Below are 23694 nucleotides of genomic sequence, written 5' to 3' on the forward strand. Positions count from 1 at the left end.
GTGCACCTTCCGCCGACCACTGGCGACAACATCGATGTACTGTGGAGACCTCACGCCCCACGTGTTGAGCAACTCGGCGGTACGTCCACCCGGCCTCCCGCATGCCCACTATACGCCCTCGCTCAAAGTCCGTCAACTGCACATACGGTTCACTTCCACGCTGTCGCGGCAAACTACCAGTGTTAAAGACTGCGATGGAGCTCCGTATGCCACGGCAAACTGGCTGACACTGACGGCGGCGGTGCACAAATGCTGCGCAGCTAGCGCCATTCGACGGCCAACACCGCGGTTCCTGGTGTGTCCGCTGTGCCGTGCGTGTGATCATTGCTTGTACAGCCCTCTCGCAGTGTCCGGAGCAAGTATGGTGGGTCTGACACACCGGTGTCAATGTGTTCTTTTTTCCATTTCCAGGAGTGTAATTCCCTCAGCATCCCCTGACTCAATTCGACTACATTCCATTATCATCGTTTTGCTTTTGTTGCTGTTCATCTTATATCCTCCTTTCAAGACACTGTCCATGCCGTTCAACTGCTATTCCAAGTCCTTTGCTGTCTCTGACAGAATTACAATGTCATCGGCGAACCTCAAAGTTTTTATTTCTTCTCCCTGGATTTTAATACCTACTCCGAATTTTTCTTTTGTTTCCTTTACTTGTAACCTCCCCCCTCACTTATCGACCTTAATGACAGTGAAAAATTAAACCGCGTGTACCTAATGGTAATTTTGGAAAAGCAATCGTCACCGAAGTTAATCTATCGGTAAAGAGGGAGGAAAGGGTTACATCTAAATGAAAGGAAATGTGCTAATGAAACTGGTGGAAATTAATTTTGAAAAGGGGTAAAGTTAATAAAGAAAGTAAATGTGCAGCCGTTACATTAACAATTAACTAGCGGTAATTAGGTATTTGAGATTTGGGGAAATCACGGTCGCCAGTCCTAAGGACAATTACTATAGTAACTGAAAAAGAAAGGTAATTACACATATAATAAACACTAGAAGCGTGGCAACTGAAGGTTGACACGTGTAGTGTGAAAACTGAAAGTTTGTCAGAAGTAATAAATTTCGCTACACTCTGACTTAATTTAGCAAAAGAATTAATAACCGGAAAATCGAAAGTTAATTTAGTGACTGAAGTGAATAGTGAGCTTTCTTTCTGAAGCACATCGAAATTCAGTAAAATACGGTTAGTCTTGGACTACCTCAACAATCATTTCCAAAACTACTTGAATCTACGCAATTTAGAAATAAGAGATTTAACTTTGAACTTGAATTAAATGATCCTGAACAATTAACAATAGTAAAATTTAGTACGTACCAAGCTGAGCTGCAGTCACAGGTAAGCTAAAATACGGTAACAAAGCTCGCACTCTTAATTCGTGCTTGTGTAATCTGAATACTGTAGCCAGCTATTAATGCCATAATTGAACTTTGAAATTAAAGCAGTGAAAACGAGTTAGCTATATTACATTAATGCTGGCGTTTGAATTTCAACGACACTCGGGTTCATTTCGGAAAAGGAAGGGACCCTGCTTGGTAATGCAATTGGGACAATGAGCAACAAAGGTTGATGCTAAGTTGCTGTAATTTTGCGAGGCAAATGGAACAAGATTAAAAGCTGAGGTCTGCCATACAGTTCTAAAACTTTACGTGCGTCCAGTCTTCCTTGTCGGTTGATTGAAGGTTTGAAGCCGTCGGTCGAGGAGGTGGCGACAGTCACTCATTGTCGGCCGTCGCTGTTGCAGAAGCTGGATGTTGGCGCGCCTTCTTCTCGACACGGTCACCAGACGAAACGGGCTCTTGATGTGCGCTAGTTAATGTTTCCCGTCCGCGACACCATGTCAGAAACTATCATCGCAAGTCGAGCGCAATTACATGCTGCCAAACCCCGAAAGCGCGGCAACTCGCGGGAGCGTCACACAACACACCTGCTCCACTCGCTACTCCCGCCACACTCCCACTGCCCGCGCTCCACGCGGCAGAGTTAACACTACCAAAGATCCTACACGCTTTGATTCTTCACACGACCTATCGACGTAATCGTTCGATAGCAGTTTTCCCTAGGCAAGACCCAGCGTAAAAATACAAATAATATTTACGAAACAAACCAATTATACATCGACATGAGTGCATAAATATATATATACAAACAGTAAAACAATTACAATATATAAAGAGACAGAAATATCATATATTCAGGTAGCAAAATTAAGGAAAACAAATTATAGTACAATAGATGGAAATAGGAGGATATGCATTTCTGGCGTTACGTACTGCTTGTTCAACATACAGATTGAATAACATCGGGGAGAGGCTACAACCCTGTCTCACTCCCTTCCCAACCACTGCTTCCCTTTCATGCCCCTCGATTCTTATAACTGCCATCTGGTTTCTGTAAAAATTGTAAATAGCCTTTCGCTCCCTGTATTTTACCCCTGCCACCTTTAGAATTTGAAAGAGAGTATTCCAGTCAACATTGTCAAAAGCTTTCTCTAAGTCTACAAATGCTAGAAACGTAGGTTTGCCTTTCCTTAATCTTTCTTCTAACAAGGGAACCTCCCCATCGCACCCCCCTCTGATTTAGTTATAAGTTAACACAGTGGATAGGCCTTGAAGAACTGAACACAGGTCAATCGAGAAAACAGGAAGAAAACAGTCTCGGGGGGGGGGGGGGGGTTATGTAGCATTTTACTCACCATGATGACACCATGGAATTCTACACAGTGAATAACCTTAATATTCGTTATAACTGCGTTATAACTGTATTGTGAATAAAAGAAAAATATAATATATCCACGTATTATATGAAGGTAGCTGTCTAGTAAATAATAGTATGAATGATGTTTACACAACGTATACCACTTGTTAAATAATATGATTGAAATAAAGCGCTCTTCGGTGGTCACGTTACTTTAATATCCTGACAGATGACTGTGCCGCACTTGTTTTCACCGTTCACTCCGGGGTAAATACTTCGAGTCAGAAGGCAAGTGTGTGTTTACAAGCGCGGTCGACTGTCCAGACGGTACGATGCCACGCAGAGCTAATACTAGTTTTGAGATACGACAGCTTGTGATTTTTCCACAACGCGAAAGGTAAATCACATAGACAAATTGCTGCCACGCTCAAGATAAGTGAGAGTACTGTGGCAGATATCGTCAGACGATTCAAAAATGAGGACCGTATCGACTCTATACCGCAAAAGGGCCAGCCACCCAAGCTGGATGCACGAGACAAGAGGCAGCTAACACGGAAAATAAAGAAGGATCCTGCACTCAGTGCACCCAGATTAGCACGAGAGCTGCTAAATGAGACTGGCAAGAAGGTACATCCTCAAATGTTCAAGTGTGTCTGAATTTCTAAGGGACCAAACTGCTTAGGCCATGGGTCCCCAGACTTACACACTACTTAAACTAACGTACGCTAAGAACAACACACACACACCCATGCCCGAGGGAGGACACGAACCTCCGGCGGGAGGGTTTGGTTGTTGTGATGTTTAAGGGGGACTAAACAGCGAAGGTCATCAGTCCCCCCGGCAGGAGGGGCCGCGCAGTCACTGACATGGAGCATCTAACTGTGCAGCCACTCAGCGCGGCGATACACCCTCAAACGATTCGCAGAGCATTGAATGGAACTGCCTACAGCGGAAGAGTGGCCAGGAAGAAACCGTATGTGAATGAACAGAATCGAAAGAAGAGGTTGTGCTTTTGCCAGGGAGTTTATTACGAAGGATGAAATATGGTGGAACGACATCATTTTTGCCGAAGAAAGTAGATTTAACGTTTTTGGATCGGGTAGACGAAGTAAGGTGTGGTGAAAGAACAACGAAGAATTTACAGTCACAAATGTTAAACCGACTGTAAAGCAAGGAGGTGGCAGCGTTCTCGTCTGGGGCTGTTTATCGATATTTGGACCGGGCGAATTGGTGTTCATCGACAGTATTGTGGACAAATATGTCTGACTGAACATATTAAAGAACAATTTACGAAAATGTGCTGAAACCATGGGGATATTAAAGACGTTGAAGTTTTACCAGAACAATGACCCAAAACATAAGGCTCGCATTGTGCAGGAATATTTGTTGTACAATTGCCCCAACGTGTTACAGCCACCACCTCAATCACCAGATCTCAATCACATTGGTAATGTGTGGGGAGAACTGGAGCGACGTATTAGAGAAACACCAGTATCGTCCAAGGAAACAATGAAGCGATTAAAAGAAGAATGGGACAGTGTACACGCGGACTATTTGAAAAAAGATCATTTGCAATATGCCGCAGCGTTTGAAAGAAGTGATAAAACAGAATGGCTACCCGACAAGATACTGAAACATCTAATGTTCCACAAAATCTTGTTTTGAAATGATTAGTTCTGCAAAGTGTCCGAATATTAAAGTAACATGAATATAGGACCAATTTGTATTTAAGTAGTATTATAAAAGAACTTATGTTCGTTATCTTAATAAAGTTTATTATTTACAAGACACATCACGGTATATAATACTTGGTTATATATTTTGCTTGTTTTATTACGAATAAAATTATGATGCTACAAGGTTAACATATCATAGTGTCCGAATATTAAAGTGATTCACTGTACCTCAAGGATTAACAATACATTCCAAATAGCTGACATATATTATACAGCAATTAAATATGTAGAACGCGAAATATTTACAAATGCTGCGCAAAACACGACCTCATGTCTAACCACTAGAGGACCAGTAGGAAATGGTGGAAACTGCTAATGGTGATTCTAGAATCGATCGCTAAACTGAAGTACTGACCTGAAAACACCATGTGTTGCAAGGTACTCTGCTTTCTAGGTACAATGCTCTCTCTATACAACTGGCCTGTAGTGGCAGCTTACGCCCGTTAATGTATAGCTTTACTCATTTGAAACTCATGAATGCTCTCCTTCCTGATGAAATTTCAACTAATATTACTACGAGTACTTCTGCCATTGCCATGTGGACCAAAAAATGAGAGCAATCGAAAATGTAGTTTTGAATAATACAAATAATTTCAATGTTGATTGTACAGGGTGTTTCAAAAATGACCGGTATATTTGAAACGGCAATAAAAACTAAACGAGCAGCGATAGAAATACACCGTTTGTTGCAATATGCTTGGGACAACAGTACATTTTCAGGCAGACAAACTTTCGAAATTACAGTAGTTACAATTTTCAACAACAGATTGCGCTGCGGTCTGGTAAACTCTATAGTACGATATTTTCCACATATCCACCATGCGTAGCAATAATATGGCGTAGTCTCTGAATGAAATTACCCGAAACCTTTGACAACGTGTCTGGCGGAATGGCTTCACATGCAGATGAGATGTACTGCTTCAGCTGTTCAATTGTTTCTGGATTCTGGCGGTACACCTGGTCTTTCAAATGTCCCCACAGAAAGAAGTCACAGGGGTTCATGTCTGGCGAATAGGGAGGCCAATCCACGCCGCCTCCTGTATGTTTCGGATACCCCAAAGCAATCACACGATCATCGAAATATTCATTCAGGAAATTAAAGACGTCGGCCGTGTGATGTGGCCGGGCACCATCTTGCATAAACCACGAGGTGTTCGCAGTGTCGTCTAAGGCAGTTTGTACCGCCACAAATTCACGAAGAATGTCCAGATAGCGTGATGCAGTAATCGTTTCGGATCTGAAAAATGGGCCAATGATTCCTTTGGAAGAAATGGCGGCCCAGACCAGTACTTTTTGAGGATGCAGGGACGATGGGACTGCAACATGGGGCTTTTCGGTTCCCCATATGCGCCAGTTCTGTTTATTGACGAAGCCGTCCAGGTAAAAATAAGCTTCATCAGTAAACCAAATGCTGCCCACATGCATATCGCCGTCATCAATCCTGTGCACCATATCGTTAGCGAATGTCTCTCGTGCAGCAATGGTAGCGGCGCTGAGGGGTTGCCGCGTTTGAATTTTGTATGGATAGAGGCGTAAACTCTGGCGCATGAGACGATACGTGGACGTTGGCATCATTTGGACCGCAGCTGCAACACGGCGAATGGAAACCCGAGGCCGCTGTTGGATCACCTGCTGCACTAGCTGCGCGTTGCCCTCTGTGGTTGCCGTACGCGGTCGCCCTACCTTTCCAGCACGTTCATCCGTCACATTCCCAGTCCGTTGAAATTTTTCAAACAGATCCTTTATTGTATCGCTTTTCGGTTCTTTGGTTACATTAAACCTCCGTTGAAAACTTCGTCTTGTTGCAACAACACTGTGTTCTAGGCGGTGGAATTCCAACACCAGAAAAATCCTCTGTTCTAAGGAATAAACCATGTTGTCTACAGCACACTTGCACGTTGTGAACAGCACACGCTTACAGCAGAAAGACGACGTACAGAATGGCGCACCCACAGACTGCGTTGTCTTCTATATCTTTCACATCACTTGCAGCGCCATCTGTTGTTGAAAATTGTAACTACTGCAATTTCGAAAGTTTGTCCGCCTGAAAATGTACTGTTGTCCCAAGCATATTGCAACAAACGGTGTATTTCTATCGCTGCTCGTTTAGTTTTTATTGCCGTTTCAAATATACCGGTCATTTTTGAAACACCCTGTAGCTGCGGCGAACAGCAGTACAGCGACGTGCTTTAGTTTGATGATGGCGTCTACTGACTCACGTAGGAACTGAAAGCTAACAGTCTTGTGAAAGCTGCTCTCAGCACCGTCAGTTACTGCAGAAGAACACTGCAAATGGCGACACGGCCCAGGTTGGAAAATGGAGCAGGCACTCCATGCGCTGAACTTGTTGGCCCTCGGAGTAAGAATTTGCGCTGCTTGGGTACTGTACAAGGTGCATTCAAGTTCTAAGGCCTCCGATTTTTTTTCTAATTAACTACTCACCCGAAATCGATGAAACTGGCGCTACTTCTCGACGTAACCGCCCTGCAGACGTACACATTTTTCACAACGCTGACGCCATGATTCCATGGCAGCGGCGAAGGCTTCTTTAGGAGTCTCTTTTGACCACTGGAAAATCGCTGAGGCAATAGCAGCACGGCTGGTGAATGTGCGGCCACGGAGAGTGTCTTTCATTGTTGGAAAAAGCCAAAAGTCACTAGGAGCCAGGTCAGGTGAGTAGGGAGCATGAGGAATCACTTCAAAGTTGTTATCACGAAGAAACTGTTGCGTAACGTTAGCTCGATGTGCGGGTGCGTTGACTTGGTGAAACAGCACACGCGCAGCCCTTCCCGGACGTTTTTGTTGTAGTGCAGGAAGGAATTTGTTCTTCAAAACATTTTCGTAGGATGCACCTGTTACCGTAGTACCCTTTGGAACACAATGGGTAAGGATTACGCCCTCGCTGTCCCAGAACATGGACACCATGATTTTTTCAGCACTGGCGGTTACCCGAAATTTTTTTGGTGGCGGTGAATCTGTGTGCTTCCATTGAGCTGACTGGCGCTTTGTTTCTGGATTGAAAAATGGCATCCACGTCTCATCCATTGTCACAACCGACGAAGAGAAAGTCCCATTCATGCTGTTGTTGCGCGTCAACATTGCTTGGCAACATGCCACACGGGCAGCCGTGTGGTCGTTCGTCAGCATTCGTGGCACCCACCTGGATGACACTTTTCCCATTTTCAGGTCGTCATGCAGGATTATGTGCACAGAACCCACAGAAATGCCAACTCTGAAGGCGATCTGTTCAACAGTCATTCGGCGATCCCCCAAAACAATTCTCTCCACTTTCTCGATCATGTCGTCAGACCGGTTCGTGCGAGCTCGAGGTTGTTTCGGTTTGTTGTCACACGATGTTCTGCCGTCATTAAACTGTCGCACCCACGAACGCACTTTCGACACATCCATAACTCCATCACCACATGTCTCCTTCATCCGTCGATGAATTTCAATTGGTTTCACACCACGCAAATTCAGAAAACGAATGATTGCACACTGTTCAAGTAAGGAAAACGTCGCCATTTTAAGTATTTAAAACAGTTCTCATTCTCGCCGCTGGCGGTAAAATTCCAACTGCCGTACAGTGCTGCCATCTCTGGGACATATTGACAATGAACGCGGTCTCATTTTAAAACAATGTGCATGTTTCTATCTCTTTCCAGTTCAGAGAAAAAAAATCGGAGGCCTTAGAACTTGAACGCACCTCATACGTACAGATAACTGCGATTTCATTGGTTTGCATGTGGTACTTATCGTGTAGCCTTAATTTAGTAACAGCATTACTTCCGGCCCTCTTGCTTTACGTTTGCCGAATTGATACAGTTTTTTTTGTGATCTTTCCCTAATTTGTGGAAACTAGCCTGCATATTTGTTGCGTACCAGCTGTATGAGTATCTAGCGAGCGTGTTCACCTGTTGCAGCGATCGCGTGCACTCCGGGGTCGGTTTTCAAGAGGGGCTGCAACCTGTGCCAGTGTATGCTCGACGGCCGTTCCACAGTGTGCACTCACATAGACTGCCCACGAGAGAATTAGCACTGCTGTGAGTACCTACATGCTTGTGTTTATTGTTGTATATTGTTTGCCAATCGGCAAAATAAAAAAAATTCGGTTATAGACTAAAACAAATATCTTTTCTGTGCTGATTGCTGTTGCAACCGGCAGTATGCCGAGAATCTGTAATGTACTGTATATATTTTTATTGGCACTACGTCATTGAATAAGGCATTACATAAAAACAAAAATTCCTGAACAGAAAAACGTACAATAATAAAAATAAACAGCAGAGTGAACGGGAGGTAAAAAGGAAAGTTCTGCATTCTGGCCCTGGACAGGTAGGATTCGACTGACCCCCATCTCATCGTCTACCAATGGCGTTACTGGATGCTGTGTAGAGGGGTACGTGGTCAGCATACGGCTCTCCTGGTTGCTGTCACGTTTATTGGACAAACACATGTCAAAATAAAACAAATGTGAATAATGTGTGATCATTATAATAACAATAGTAATAATAGCAATAATAACAATTCAGAGCATTCAGTCTGGTTCTAAAGTCACCTGCTTTGAAACACCTGCCATAAAAGACAAGAACTGAACACCTCCAATCTCCAACCTCGGCGAATTCCAAGTTGACCATTTTGCCATTAAACAGAAAGCGCAACTAAGGATCCAGACCGCAATGGTTGTTAGAAATACCAGCGTAGATTCAGATAATTACTTTTCCAATGTCAAAGTTAGACTAATTCTAAGATATACCAAGAAGATTAGCCCCAGAAAAAAATAATAAATTTGACAGAGACAAGCTAAGCACCGTCCAAGGATTCACCTACAAGCTGCAAACTATAAATCTGGAGGTCTGTGAGAACAACCACAATAGGGTACAGCCACAGGACGTAAGGGCACCGTCCGACGCACGAAATCAAGAAATCATGCTTAATGGGACAATGAGGGAGATGCGCCAGTAAAGCTAAGACAGGATGCTTAGCAGAAATGGAATTGGGAGAAAAATTAAGCGAATAGGATCAGCTTCCTAAACGCGAGAAAATCTGGATCAGAAATCACCAGCGGGGTGAAGCTTGCTTTTGATAAGAATCACTAGGTACTGATTGAGCAAGACATTAAAAAATATCACATAACATCTATAAATACATACAGCACAATGTGATCAAATACAAACCCCCAAACCTACATTTCAAAGATTCCAAAGGGAAACTAGTTCACAGTGACGAAGGTAATTGCCAGATTGGAGGAAGTTATTTTGAATGTCTCACCAACTGCGGGGCTCCAGGGATCCCATCATTTGCGAAAGCAATTCCAGTATCAATCCTCGTTCATCTCTACAAACGTAGGGGGAAATTAGTAAGATCATCGACGTACTCAGGGACAAGGCACCATCTACATATACGACAGATGGCTCTTGAGCTATGAAAGTATACAGGGCAGGCAATCGATAAACTTGTTGCAATTATTAAACAGCTTTGGGAAAGCAAAAGACCTCCAGGTGGGCGACCACTCTCATAATTCATCCTCTACATAAGGAAGGGGACAGAACACATGTAAGCAACTTCTGTGGCATCTCTCTCTCCTGAGAAAACGCAATTTATGAGAAACATAAAATCAGCTCTGGTATCCCTAGATGTGTAGAGCTGAATATGTGGTAGCTTTTTAAAACTGAGGGTGAAACTGCTATAGGAACATTGCTTGTTATTTCTTCTGTTTATTTATATTTGGACTGATTACAAAACTAGTGTCACCTGCAAAAAGAACTAATCCTTCTTGATGTATATTTGGCAGAAGATCGTTTACATATATCAGTACAATAGTACACCTAAGATTGATCCTTGTTGAACCCCATTCATGATTTCTCTCCAGTCAGAACAATGTCCTGGGACTATATTGTTTGAATTACTATGTACAGCTTTCTGCATTGTTTTGATTAGATGTGACATTGTCCATTGGTCAGCTGTACCACCAATCCCATAAAACTTCAATTTAATTGGGAGAATTCTGTGCTTCAGAAACTGAAACAGTGTATCACAAATACATACTATTATCCCACCTTTATACAAATTGAGATACAGACAGGGTAAACCCAAACTCCATCAACAATTCTTCAGGGATACTTTCCTAGTATTTTGGTATAAAGTGCCTATGGTTTGCAGTGGATAGTTACACAGTAATAATGTAACTATGACTCATTCAATTCGTTAGGCTAGATTCCTGTGAAAATACCTTGAAAATAGTGGAAAATCTGTAATATACAATAACAAAAATGCGCAACACAAAACACAGAAGGAAAATTACTGTGATATAGTTGCAGTCACTGTGGAGCAGCTCAGCATATGGTCGTTGTGTCGCTCTTCCACTGTATTCTGTACGATATACATACATACTTACTTAGTTGGCTACCTAGTTAGTTACTAATTTGGCCCTACAAACTGTAGTCGGTTTTTGGCCTCGCCAATCAGCCTCCTCCATCTAGGTCTGTCCATGTACTCTTCTCCAGTTCGTCCCATCGTAAACACATCTTCTCTGCTCCCATCAGTTCATCTGTGCTGCAGTCTTCCCATCGGTCTGTTGCTTCTCATGTCTTCTCCCAGCACCTGACTGGTGATCTGGCCTTCTTGATGCACTATGTGCTTGTACCACCTGTCTCCTCTCTCTAATCACAGCCTCAATGTGCAACGATTTATAAAATTCCTGAAATTGGCGGTTTCACATTTTTTATTAAGTTTGTTTCCATCTTTTATTGCTCCAAAAATCTGCCTCATAACAGCATTATGAAATGTTAGGAGTGTTATAGTGCAGGTCTCTACTCTGTATAGGACGATGAGTTGTATTACTGTCCAGTAGATACTTATCTTTGTGGATCTCTGTGGAAACTTGGACTTCAGTAGCTTTCCAAGTGCAAACCTTGTGCTGTTCCCTGCCTGGATTCTTTTCATTATTTCCTGCTCCATCTAAATCCTTTCACTGAGTTTTGCCTCTGGACATTTGAATTTTTTAACTCTTTGAAAGATTTTACCATCTATATCTAAAGTTCTGTCATCTTTCTCTGTGCTCACAGTGAGGTATTTGGTCTTATACAGACTAGTAGATAGAATTTGTTGCTTCTGAGTCACTTATTTACATTGTATATATGAATCATATGTAAAGATAGCTAAATTTTCGTTTTTCCTCTTAACGAAATTGAAAGTTGAGATAACTTTGTATATAAATTATATATATAATTTGAGTAGGCGACTCAGAACCTACAGATTACATCTACGATCCCAACCTTTATTTCTAGCTCACCTTATCAAAATTATCCATAAAAAAGCAAAATTTTCAATTTTTTCTTTATTTTTTGGGAGTAGAAAATAAGGCCATTAATAAAATTATGAGAGTTAGGCATCAAACTCAAAATTATAGGATTACTACAGAAAAAGATAAGTCTAAAAAGATTTAAGGAAGGGAAAAAAAATATTTTAACACAAATGTCTAATTTTCAGGCTCATGGTTGTGGCTCAACATTAAATACAATTATTGGTGGGAAACTAGGAATTAATAGATATGTTCCACTAAGAGGCACATCTTACATCGAAAAGCCAGAAAAAATAAAAATAAAAAGCATCTGTTACTGTGGAAAATAAAAATCAAAAATGTTTTCTGTGGACTATAAAATTACAGTGTATCTGCAAATGAAAATATGGATAGAGTCATGAAACATTAAAATGTTAGGGCTGATATTGATCAGAAACTTGAAAATTTTGAATTTGCCATAGTGGTTGATAACATTTAAAAAATTGAGGCTAAAATTAATAAACCTATTAATGTTTATTTATTTGATGAAAAATATCAAGTGTATCGATTAAAAATAACAAAACATAAGAAAGAGAAACATATAAATTTGTTTTATTACAAAAATGGTGAAAATTCACATGATTGGTTCAAAAATTATATCCATGCTTGTTTTGAAGCAAATTGAAAAAAAGTAAAATTTATTTGTGATGTGTCAATTCTCCACTTCATCTGTAACTCAGTAAGTTTTAAAAATTATCAACATACACAGAATGTTTCATTTGTTATTTATGCAGATTTTGAGATTTTGATATTAAAAGTGCCTAATTGTCACCAAATCCAAAAATGAGAAAAAACTTTTAAGTTTATTCAAAATTATCCTATACTATCAGAGTATGATTTTAACAGAGGATATTACAAGGATATATTAAAAAATAAGTATAAACTTAGCAACAAAAAGATAAATTTAACAAAATTAAACTTAAATAACTGATTTTATACTATTTATTTATTATTATAAGAATAAATGCGCACATGTTGTATACTATGAAATATAAAAAATATGAACCAAGTATTTTTTATTGCTATATCAATTACACTGATAAACACAAGGATCAAGTCTTATATCAAGGACCAAGTTTTCATAAAAAAATACAGTGAACACATGGAAAAAGTGTTTGAAGAAATTGGAAGGATTTATCCTGAAATTGAAGAAATGAGACCATTAATGCTTGCAGAACAGTCAAGACATATATGATCTAAAATATGCTCATTATGTAGACAGTATTATACAAAAATTATAAGAAAGTTCATCATCATGGTCATTTAAGAGGAAAATATATAAATCTATTATTTAATAAATGTAATTTACAACTGAAGAAATCTAATTTTGTAGCAATGCAACTGAAGAATTCTAATTTTGTAGCAATTTCTGTACATGATGTCACAGAACAAGATTCTCATTAGTACATAAAAGACCTTGTTTATTATAAAAAACAGTAGATTTGATACCCAATAATGAAGACATATTAGTTTTGGCAAGATAACAGAAAATTTGAAGATGAGATTTACTGACATATTTACATTCATGGCTTCATGTCTTGACAAAGTGTCGTCAAATTTATGGAAGAATAAGATGAGAAACGTTAGGAAATTTTTCCCAGATGATTTATTCAATCTAGTGATAAGAAAAGGTGTCTATCCATATTATTATAAGGATTCTTAGATGAAATTTGAAGGAACACAGTTCCAGCAAAAGAAGCATTTTACAAAAACCTAAATGACTGTGAAATAAATGATGAAGATAATAAACATACAAAATTAGTTTGGGAAAAATTTAATATAATTTTTTGTGACTATCATGATTTGTAACCTTAAACTGATGTTTTGTTATTGGTTGATCGTATGAAAATTTTAGAAAAACTTGTATAAATGAGTATGACATGTTCCATCTTGGAATTTTCCTGCACCTGGGTTAAATTGAAATGAAATGCTAAAACTGACTAGACAACCACTACGATTATTACATGAGGAATAAGAGGTGGTACATCCCAGTGCTGTGAAAGATTATGATGTAAAAAAAGTTGTCAAATTACTTGGCATTACAATCTGTACAGTTACACAGAGAAAAACTTCCCGCACTTTACCTCCTGATTCAAGGGATGGCGCTGCAAGCAACGCGGGATAGAAACTGCATCTATGGAAGTAGAGGGCACCATTTCACTACGCGCCATATCGCTGTTGCTATGACGTATTCCAGCCAATTAGAAGCCGTCCCTTGCATATGAAAGCGGGAGGCTTGCTACTTCACGACAGTCAGTTTTAGCCCTGACGACGACCAGGGAGGTAGTGGTCGAAAGCTTGGAGTTTTATCCTGAATTGACGCGGCATGTACACCGAGAGATTTTTATTCACACTACGTGGGATTTGAATGAGATGGTCCTGAATCTTAGGATTCTAAAAAAATAAGACACTTAACTGGTTATGTAATTCAAGCAGATCTAAAATATCCTAAAGAACTGCCTGATTTACATTAAGACATACCATTAGCTCCTGAAACTAAGATTGTGCCTGTACCTAAAGAAAGTAAGTTGGCTTCTCTGGACAATGAAAATAATTATGAAATTCACTATACAAACCTTAAACAGTATAAAGTGTTTGAAAGAGGACTTTACAACTTTAAAAATTCATATAAATGTATTGAGAGAAATTATAGAGCAGAGTTTAGTATTTTTTTGCAGGGAAACAAAAGATTTTTTTCCTTAAACTAAAGATGTTGTATGTGTCTTCCATTGGTTATCCTGCATACATCCCATCAGAAGTTCCTCCCAAAAATGGTGAGCACTATGGGACTTAACTTCTGAGGTCATTAGTCCCCTAGAACATAGAACTACTTAAACCTAACTAACCTAAGGACATCACACATCCATGCCCGAGGCAGGATTCGAACCTGCGACCGTAACGGTCACACAGTTCCAAACTGAAGCACCTAGAACCACACGGCCACACTGGCTGGCAGCTTCTTCCCAAACTCACTGTATCATAGCAGGTGTAACTTGCTCGGTGGTGGTGTAAATTCTTGCTCTACGTTCAGGTAAAGAAGCTGGCACAGGAGGTACAAACACGATATCTTTGATGAATCTGCTTAAAAAAATCGAGTGGTTCAGGTCTGGGGAAGTGAGGGCCATGCAATTGGTGCATCACAGCCAATCCGTTGACCTGAAAAGCGGTCACTGAGAAAATCCCAGACGTGAGCCAGGTAGTGGGGGGTGGTGCACCAACGTGCATGAAGTACACATTTCGTTCTTGGTCATCTTCATCGATCTGTGGTATCAAAAATTGCTGTAACGTATTGCCGTACACTATTCCATTGATGGTTCTGTCATGGAGAGACTTACTGAGCACCCTATTTCTACAAAACATTCATGCCCTCATAAATTGTAGGCCTACTTAGAAGATCTTTAGCGCACTTGGTACGAAAATTGTGCTGGGCTGCTGTCGCTGGCGTCGATTCTTCAAACCAAAACACACAGCTAGCATGTTCGGGTCCAGTGACTGCAGCCATCTTTAATGCAAGTGCTGATAGCGCTCCATACGGTGCGATTCGGCACTAGCGAACTATCCGAGAGAAAACGTGATGTATTTCCCTACAAATTGGCACTACAGTCACCTCTGTATATACTATGAATTATTTTATATGAATTTTCAAAGCTGTAAAGCTGTAAAGTCCTTTTTGAAACACCCTGTATTTGTCTCTAGGAATGAAGACAACAAAAAAGCACAGAGTTTTAATATTTAAACGGTTTATACATATATATATAATTTGATAGAGAAATGAAAATGAAAGCAAAGAAAAGTTTTGAAAAAGATTTCAACAAACTGATGGATATTTCAGTATTTGCGAAAACGATGTAAAATATTAGGAAAAGAGTGGATATAAAACGAATTTCAGATGGAGATAAATGTGAGAAATTTGTGGCAAAGCCAAACTTCAAAGGAAGATCAATATTTTTTGAAAATGTTGGTGCAATGCATATGAATAAAACTAAAATTTTGTTTAATAAACTTGTCTGCATTGGTATGAGAGTATTTGATTCATCTACAGAGCTGATGTATGATTTTGACTATACAGTTATGAAATTAAAATAGAATTAAAATATGATAAATTTGGTTCTAGCGACCATCCAGCAGATATATATTTCACAAGAAAACAAGAAAACAAGAAAACAAGAAGTTGTAAAAAATTGGGTGTTGTAGAAAAAATGAATGTAACAGAAAAGTAAAGGAAGAATTTTGTGGTCTGAGAGCAAAACTGTATGCTTATAAAGTTGGTGACCGGATAGAAAAAAATCGAATGGTATTAGGAAACATGTTGTTTAAAATAAAATAAGCTAAGAAGATTATATAGATTATTTGTTCAACAGCACAGAACAGTACAGAACTATGAATTTAAAATGAAGCATGAAACATCAAATTTCTTCAATTGAGGTAAACAAAAACCCACTGAGTGCCTTTGATGACAAAATATATATTCTGGAAAATAAAATAGATGCATTGCCATATGGATGTTTTTCATTATTCTGTAATTCTCAATGTGATAGGGTCCACAATTGTGCTGAATTTTTTTGAAAGATTTCTGGAAGCCTTCAGCCACCATTCTCTTTATTTCATGTATGATTGTATAATTTCGGCTTTAGGCCATTTTCAAGTATTTTATGGATGATTTTTTAGTAGTAGATTACGTCATGTATGTCATTGCTCCTAGACACCATGTTATACTCATAAAATAAATCCAATATGTTCACACTATATTAGGAGAAACAATGTATATGACATAATCTACTACTAAAAAAATCATCCATAAAATACTTGAAAATGTCCTAAGGCTAGAATTGCATAATTCTACATGAAATAAAAAGAATGGCAGCTGAAGGTTTCAAGAAATCTTTCAAAAAATGATTCATTATTATTACATTCATAATCAAATACTTCAATTCCAGTGTATTGCATATGGTTTCTGCTCTCTCTTCAGAAGTATATGATATATACAATTTAATAAGAAAAACAAAAAAATGCTTAATAACATTTTTTCTATATAAGTGGAGCCTCTACTCAAGAAGCTCAATAATGCAAGCAACCCTAATTTTTTAAAAAAATAGTGAGCTACAAGTAAATGTTTTATATTATACTACTGGATGCGAATATTTTAATAGCAGATGGAGAAACATTTGTATGGGGTTTAATAATGAGTTTAAGAAATAGATATTTGAAATTAATAACTAATTGTGGCTTTCATTTTTTGAAGATGGACAGATTAAATTTGATACAATGGATTAAAGACAACGAATAATAATAATACTGAGTTTCATGATTTGGAAAATTTATTTTAACTGAGATTTTTTAATTTTATGTCTTACATGCTACTGTGCTGGCACTTAAATTTTTTCACAAATGAGTCAGATCTCAGTAGTTTCTTACAAAATCTTGATTGATGCCCAAATTATTATTTGAAAAATAAAATTGTTGAAAATTTGCATATAAAAACTGTTTTTATTATAAAATAGTGTTATGACAGGGAGCAATGTATGCTGATAAACCAACTGTTCCTTTACTGTGCACAGTACACAATTCTGAGAAATGTGTTTGTGTCCTTCCACATTTAGTATTTACATATTTTAAACGCCACACTGCCTCCTCCGTACTTCATTGCTGGCACTACACATGATGGCAGGTAATGTTCTCCAGCCATTCGCCTAATCCAAATCCTTCCATTGAACTGCTATAGGGTACAGTGTGATTCATCTTTCCCAATTACTCGTTTCCAGTAACACAGTCGTTGCGCTAGCTACCTGCTGATAGCAGTTTGGAACACACAAGTGATTTTTTTACGCTTATTTCATGCGATTTCTTATAACCACTCTTCATAGTGGTCGATGGTACCAGTCCATCAGCGTGTGGGGTCTGCCTGGTCTTGGTTTGGTCATGGCTGTTCCTTAGCGTTTCCACTTCTCGTCACCAACAGTCGGGGAGCTTTAGAAGTATTGATAAGTTGCTGACGGATTTATTACTCAGGTGACAGCCAATGACTAGTCCGCAGTCGAAGTCACTCAGGTCTCCTAGCAGACCGAATCTCCTCTTTCTGTGTCTTTGTTGAGAAGGAAGTATTCCCAACCTCCATTTACAGTGGTGGGTTTGTCTCCCATGATATCTAGTGGTCAATTGTTGTGCCGTTATGATACAGGATACCATGAACTGATGATGTCTTTGTGGAGCCCGTGACCGTATTGTCAAATTTCTAATAACGGACTCTCTCTTTGCAGTTACCAATCAACGAAGGATTTTGGAGCTGCCCTGACTCAACAGCCATGTGGTGAAACGCTGGAAACTTTCCTGGCCGTTGGAGCAACAGCCTGTGATACACGTTTCTCATCAACTCTGTCCTCCTCTTTCGCACCTTCTGTTTCTGTTTCAAACAAAAACCAATATATTTTCTGATAATAAAATGTCAGGGCTGTGTATCTTCGCCATTCATTGACAGTTTCCCTACTCTCTCAAGAGTCGTACTTCTACTTTATTAAACACAGAGGAAACAATGTGGCAGCCATCTCATATTATTTCTTACAAGCATTAGTTTTCTACTTCGGTGATATTAAGTGTTGGTTATTATTTGTGTGGTTTCCAGTGTCAGCTACTACTCTTTAGTTCGTGAGAAGTTTAGCAATATTACAGCCTCTGCATAGCAGTGAATCAGGTAGAGTGCTATTAAATTCATATTCTTCAGACGTTTGAGTTTCTTTATTGTCTATACGACTTTGTTTAGGGGGAAACCCACATTGAAGTAAAATAATCGAGAGTTTTCAGATCATGTTCCACAACCAATTCGACATAAAAATTTTCCTTGTGATATTTTTTTCGAGCAAAGACCTGATACAGCAGGTCTAGAGCCTCTGATATACAACCAAAGAAACAAGCTACCAAGGTGGAAGAAGGGACGAAATAATATGTTTTTCCCTTTATTGTTATTTCATCCCTCCCTCACGCAGGAAGTAGGTGGGCGGCGGTCGAGCGGAGGGTGGGGGGGGGGGGAGGGAAATAGGGACGGGGCTGTTCTGATTCACTATCGAGAAACATATAAGGAAGTGGTTTTAAGAGCTGACTAGTTCTGAATTACTAAATTTTATAAATTGCATTTGTGATGATTTTTCTGAGATGTGGCAGAGGATACAGGTACAGAAGACGAAGTGCAAAATTTTCGAAGATTTGGAGGGAGGGTTAGAGCTTTTTGTGCTCCGAAAATCATGTCGCCATTGGCATAATAGTGGTTTAACTTCACATCGACAAGTTGTCAAAAGCACATATTTGTCTTTAACACTGAATAGAAGACATGTCAAACAAAATAATTTTTCTTTTTGTTCAACATTTATCCTTCCGCTTTTGATGGACAATAGCCCATCCGTTAGTTGGCGATTATTACAATTATGTTAATTCTGTGCCCATACACACCAGTTACGAAGGGGACGACAATGGTGTCCGCTCTCTGCTGTACACTTTGTTTGTGTACAAGGGGAATTCAATAAAGCAGGTTGGTTTCATTCAGGATTCTAATACACCACAGGATTCCCCATTCTTTTGGCTACAAAACCCTATTATTTCCTCAAGACCTGTATGCTCGTATGGTACGACTCTACACGTTGACGTCGGAGCCAAAGTATTGCTGCATAAATAATCTACCCACAAACCACGTACTGCTTCCCTTCCTTCATTTTGCACAGGTGGTCCTTCGTTGCTCTTCTGTAGGCGGCGAGGAATGCATAGGGTACACACACTGAGTATCCCAGCCGTTGGACGAGTGTGTCAGCACCACCAACAGAGACGTCCAGTTGAGCAGCGAGGTGTTCGACTGTAACCCGTCGATCGCCTCGAGTGAGAGTGTCCGCACGTTCCCAGTTTGCAGAAGACGCAGCTGTGTGGGGCCGGCCGACCTTGTAGATGAAAGACTCCTCGCCCGACTGCTCACCATGCTTTTTTAACTGCCAGGTCTCCCTTTACATTCTGCAAGCGCCTATGAATATCTGCGATACTCTAGTTTTCCGCCAAAAGAAACTCAATGGCATCACCGATACAGACGCCATTTTGAAGGCTAGAGAGCGCCGCCACCTATCCGAACTTCATGAAATTGTAGGGGCTGAAGTGGAAATATTCAAAGATGTCCAACAACAAATTCCGCTCTTTCCAATCAAAATTGACGGAAAAATTTGCGTGTTGCTTTTCTGGGGAGTACATAGATAGCCAGTGCAAGTGATACCTAGACCGAGTTTTCTGCAGATATGCGTGGAAAGCTGAGAACCTCACTTAGGTTGTGTATAAATATCAAATCATAAATTAAAAGATTCTAGAGTAATTAATAATAATGCGCAATGGCCCCGTCTAGACCAAGCATTCGTATTTCGTAACTTACGTTGTTGAGTACCCTAGCTTAAGAATAACGACGAAGATAATGATACTCGTTGTTATCCACTACCGAGAACGTATAGAAATTAAATAAATTGTAAAGTGATTGTAGAATCGTACAGCAAAAGGCAATAAAGAATAAAAATCTGGAACTACGACAAATTGTTTCCCGCCGCACATTAACATAAGAAACTGCGTCCGAATACTTGTGGCGAGAGCAGGAAGTGAAGAACAAGCTGGGGAAACGTAAAAGGTAGCAGAAAAGGAGACACTATTGACACTGAAGATACATGCAAAGAACTGAAAATGAAAGTAGCTCTGAAGCACACTGATGAATATAAACAAAAAGCTTCATACAGAAACAAATCCAGACACCACAACACCAGCCAGAGTTTGGAAAGATAGGACGGGAGAAACATCGGACGCGCTTGGCGACCTCAGGAAGACTGCTGTATCAGTAACCTGCAATGGGACTACACATCCGAATACGGGTGAAAGTGACGATGAACTTACTTTAGCCTTCTTACTTCGTTCCGTGTTTTCATCAGAGAAGTTAAGAGCCATTTCATTAATAGGAGCAGATGGTTGGGAAAATTGTAGATTAAATATGTGCAAATCTGGACATTTCCTATCGAATGATAACGCTCTTATATTTTTTTATTTATTGTCTTTCAGTTCACCTGTAAAATGTCTAATAAGACAGGCAATGAAGTTAAAAAGTAGCGAAGAATGCTTACACTCTAATGAGTAGCAATCAGCACTAATATTTTCAGTGAGTTTATATACACACATCAGATTGAAAAGCCAGGTAAGAGGATGGTGCGTGTTGCACTGAATATATTGTTGTTGTCTTCACTCCGAAGACTGGTTTGGTGCATAACTCCACGCTAGTCTATCCTGTTCAGGCCTCTTCATCCCGAATAACTACCGAAATCTACATCTATTTCAACCTGATTACCGTATTCAAGTCTTCCCTCTACAGTTTTACCTCCAACGCTGTGTCATGTACACGAATACCATAAGAGTACGTATCACCAGTCACTGCTCATACTTTATATTGCTGAGCTACCCAGACACTACTGCCCTCTCAGCTTGACTTCTGCAGGAGCTTTCTTATATTGTATAAACTCTGCTGACCTCGGTATCTTTTTGGATAAGCACCTCCGAGAAAAATGAATTGATGGAGCGTGTTTTAAGCGCAGCCTATGGTCTGCTTCACTCCGCAGTCAGCTGCACGACTTTGTGGAACTTTCTGTCTGGTTAGAACTGCAGTTGTGATGAATGGACATGAGTCTTGCATATGTAACCCAGTAAGGAATGCGGCCGCGAAAACGGGGTCTGGGTTCTAATGCGAATCACTGTGAAGTGTGAGGCAAAGGATAATTTTCATCGCAACTCTCATTAAGTTCAATTCACGGATGGAACGTGAGAGATTGGTTGCATTTACACCAATGTGCGCTTAAAAATACAGTATTAATGTTGCACAATAACTTTTATTTAATAGTTCGATATGAGGAGGAGGAGGAGGAGATTAGTGTTTAACGTCCCCTCGACAACGAGGTCATTAGAGACGGAGCGCAAGCTCGGGTGAGGGAAGGATGGGGAAGAAATTCGGCCGTGCCCTTTCAAAGGAACCATCCCGGCATTTGCCTGAAGCGATTTAGGGAAATCACGGCAAATCTAAATCAGGATGGCCGGAGACGGGATTGAACCGTCGTCCTCCCGAATGCGAGTCCAGTGTGCTAACCACTGCGCCGCCTCTCTCGGTATAGTTCGATATGAACCGGCTTCCGGGTTTCTAGGTCATCCTCAGATAATTTAAAACTGAACAGTCCACACGACATCAGCGTGAGTTCATAGGCGGATAAGGATTGTTTTTCAAAGATATATGACATTTTACTACCATCTATCGATAAAAATGTAGAAGCGTATTGAAACAGACGCAGAAGGTCTGAACAAATGAATCTTATATTACTTCAAACTCAAAGAGTAAAATTGAAGGAATGTATAAGCGAAAAAGTCGAACAAGTGAACAATGGAACAGCCTATTATCTGACATGGACGAACCGATGAATGTGATGGAAAGCTCGTGAAAAAGCGTAGTGGGGAGGGAGGGGACTGGGGAAAGGAGTCTATTGAAGTGTGGATGTGGAACACTTATAATAACCATATTACATAATGGTGAGAAAAAATTAATTGGATGCTGCCTTCGTAAGTTTGCTCATTAAGGACGGTGTTAGAATATTTTTATTGGTGTTTATTAATAGTCAGGTTTCCAAAAAAATGGTTCAAATGGCTCTGAGCACTATGCGACTTAACTTATGAGGTCATCAGTCGCCTAGAACTTAGAACTAATTAAACCTACCTAACCTAAAGACATTGCACACATCCATGCCCGAGGCAGGATTCGAACCTGCGACCGTAGCGGTCGCTCGGTTCCAGACTGTAGCGCCTAGAACCGCACGGCCACACCGGCCGGCTCAAAATTTCAAGTAACCTTAGTTTTTGTCTCTAATTCATCTATGGAGAACGTCACATTTAATTGAACAAGAATGACATTCAAAGGGTATTCAGCAAAGGTGCAATCTTTCTTTCTTTCAGTCTCCAGTTATTTTCATTCTCAGTCAGATTGGTTGTACACCTACGTGATTGACTGACATATAATTTGCACACAGACTGCGGAAATCCTATAAATTACACTCTGTTTTAAAGGTAGAATCTTGTCTTTAGTGTTGAACAGAATGCGAGCAATACTATTGCTAGTATCATGTTTTAATTTAAATTTGTAGGGCACTGTGTTCAATGCTTTAGCAAAAAAGGATGTAAGTTATTGCAAGTGATCAGAGGGAATTACAGGGTGTTTCGAAAGGACTGATGCGATTTCACTAGGCTATATACCTCCTACATGGATGCAGATAGAGTATTGGGGTTCGCTATAAGTTACGCACAGGAGTACGAAGTTATTATTTTGAAAACAATTGCCTGATATTACAAGAGTTTATATTTTACATGCATGCAAATATAACGTGGCGTACTTCTTAAATTACCTTCCAGATAAAAGGTGCACGACAAACCTTCGCTTGACAGTGAGACTCGTCCCACAGTTTTGAGAGCACGTTTGAGTCACTGCGTTCAATGATGTTCCTAAGTGGCGACGCAGTACACTCAAAGTTGTTGAAAGCGGACGCGCAAAGACACAGACTCTGAGGCAGCTCACTGTTAAGAAATCCTCTTACACGAAGGTGCAACTGAGCTGCACCTGCTGAAACGGATAACACAAGACGTGTGTAGCTGTTGTGTTGCCTCTGTCCTGATTCTGCACGCATTGTGTGATGAATATATATTTTATGTGTGTGAAATCTTATGGGACTTAACTGCTAAGGTCATCAGTCCCTAAGCTTACACACTAATTAACCTAAGTTATCCTAAGTACAAACACACACACACCAATGCCCGAGGGAGGACTCGAACCTCCGCCGGGACCAGCCGCACAGTCCATGACTGCAGCGCCCGAGACCGCTCGGCTAAACCCGCGC

General features: G+C 40.0%; 1 protein-coding gene and 1 long non-coding RNA gene across 2 annotated transcripts in view; one reads left to right on the forward strand and one right to left on the reverse strand.

Annotated features, from left to right (window-relative positions):
• Positions 1–18225, forward strand: part of LOC126418533 (serine protease inhibitor I/II-like) — a 40314-nt gene extending 22089 nt beyond the window's left edge. The window contains exons 3-4 of the mRNA XM_050085341.1: positions 8352–8471; positions 18028–18225. Of these exons, the coding sequence (XP_049941298.1) occupies positions 8352–8464 (113 nt within the window). The 3' untranslated portion in view covers positions 8465–8471; positions 18028–18225. The remainder of the gene's footprint in view (positions 1–8351; positions 8472–18027) is intronic.
• Positions 12770–23694, reverse strand: part of LOC126418535 (uncharacterized) — an 89480-nt gene continuing 78555 nt past the window's right edge. Inside the window, exon 4 of the long non-coding RNA XR_007575862.1 lies at positions 12770–12909. This is a non-coding gene — a long non-coding RNA (uncharacterized LOC126418535). The remainder of the gene's footprint in view (positions 12910–23694) is intronic.

The sequence above is a fragment of the Schistocerca serialis genome, chromosome 9, assembly GCF_023864345.2.
Source record: "Schistocerca serialis cubense isolate TAMUIC-IGC-003099 chromosome 9, iqSchSeri2.2, whole genome shotgun sequence".
In the NCBI taxonomy this organism is placed as follows: Eukaryota; Metazoa; Arthropoda; class Insecta; order Orthoptera; family Acrididae; genus Schistocerca; species Schistocerca serialis.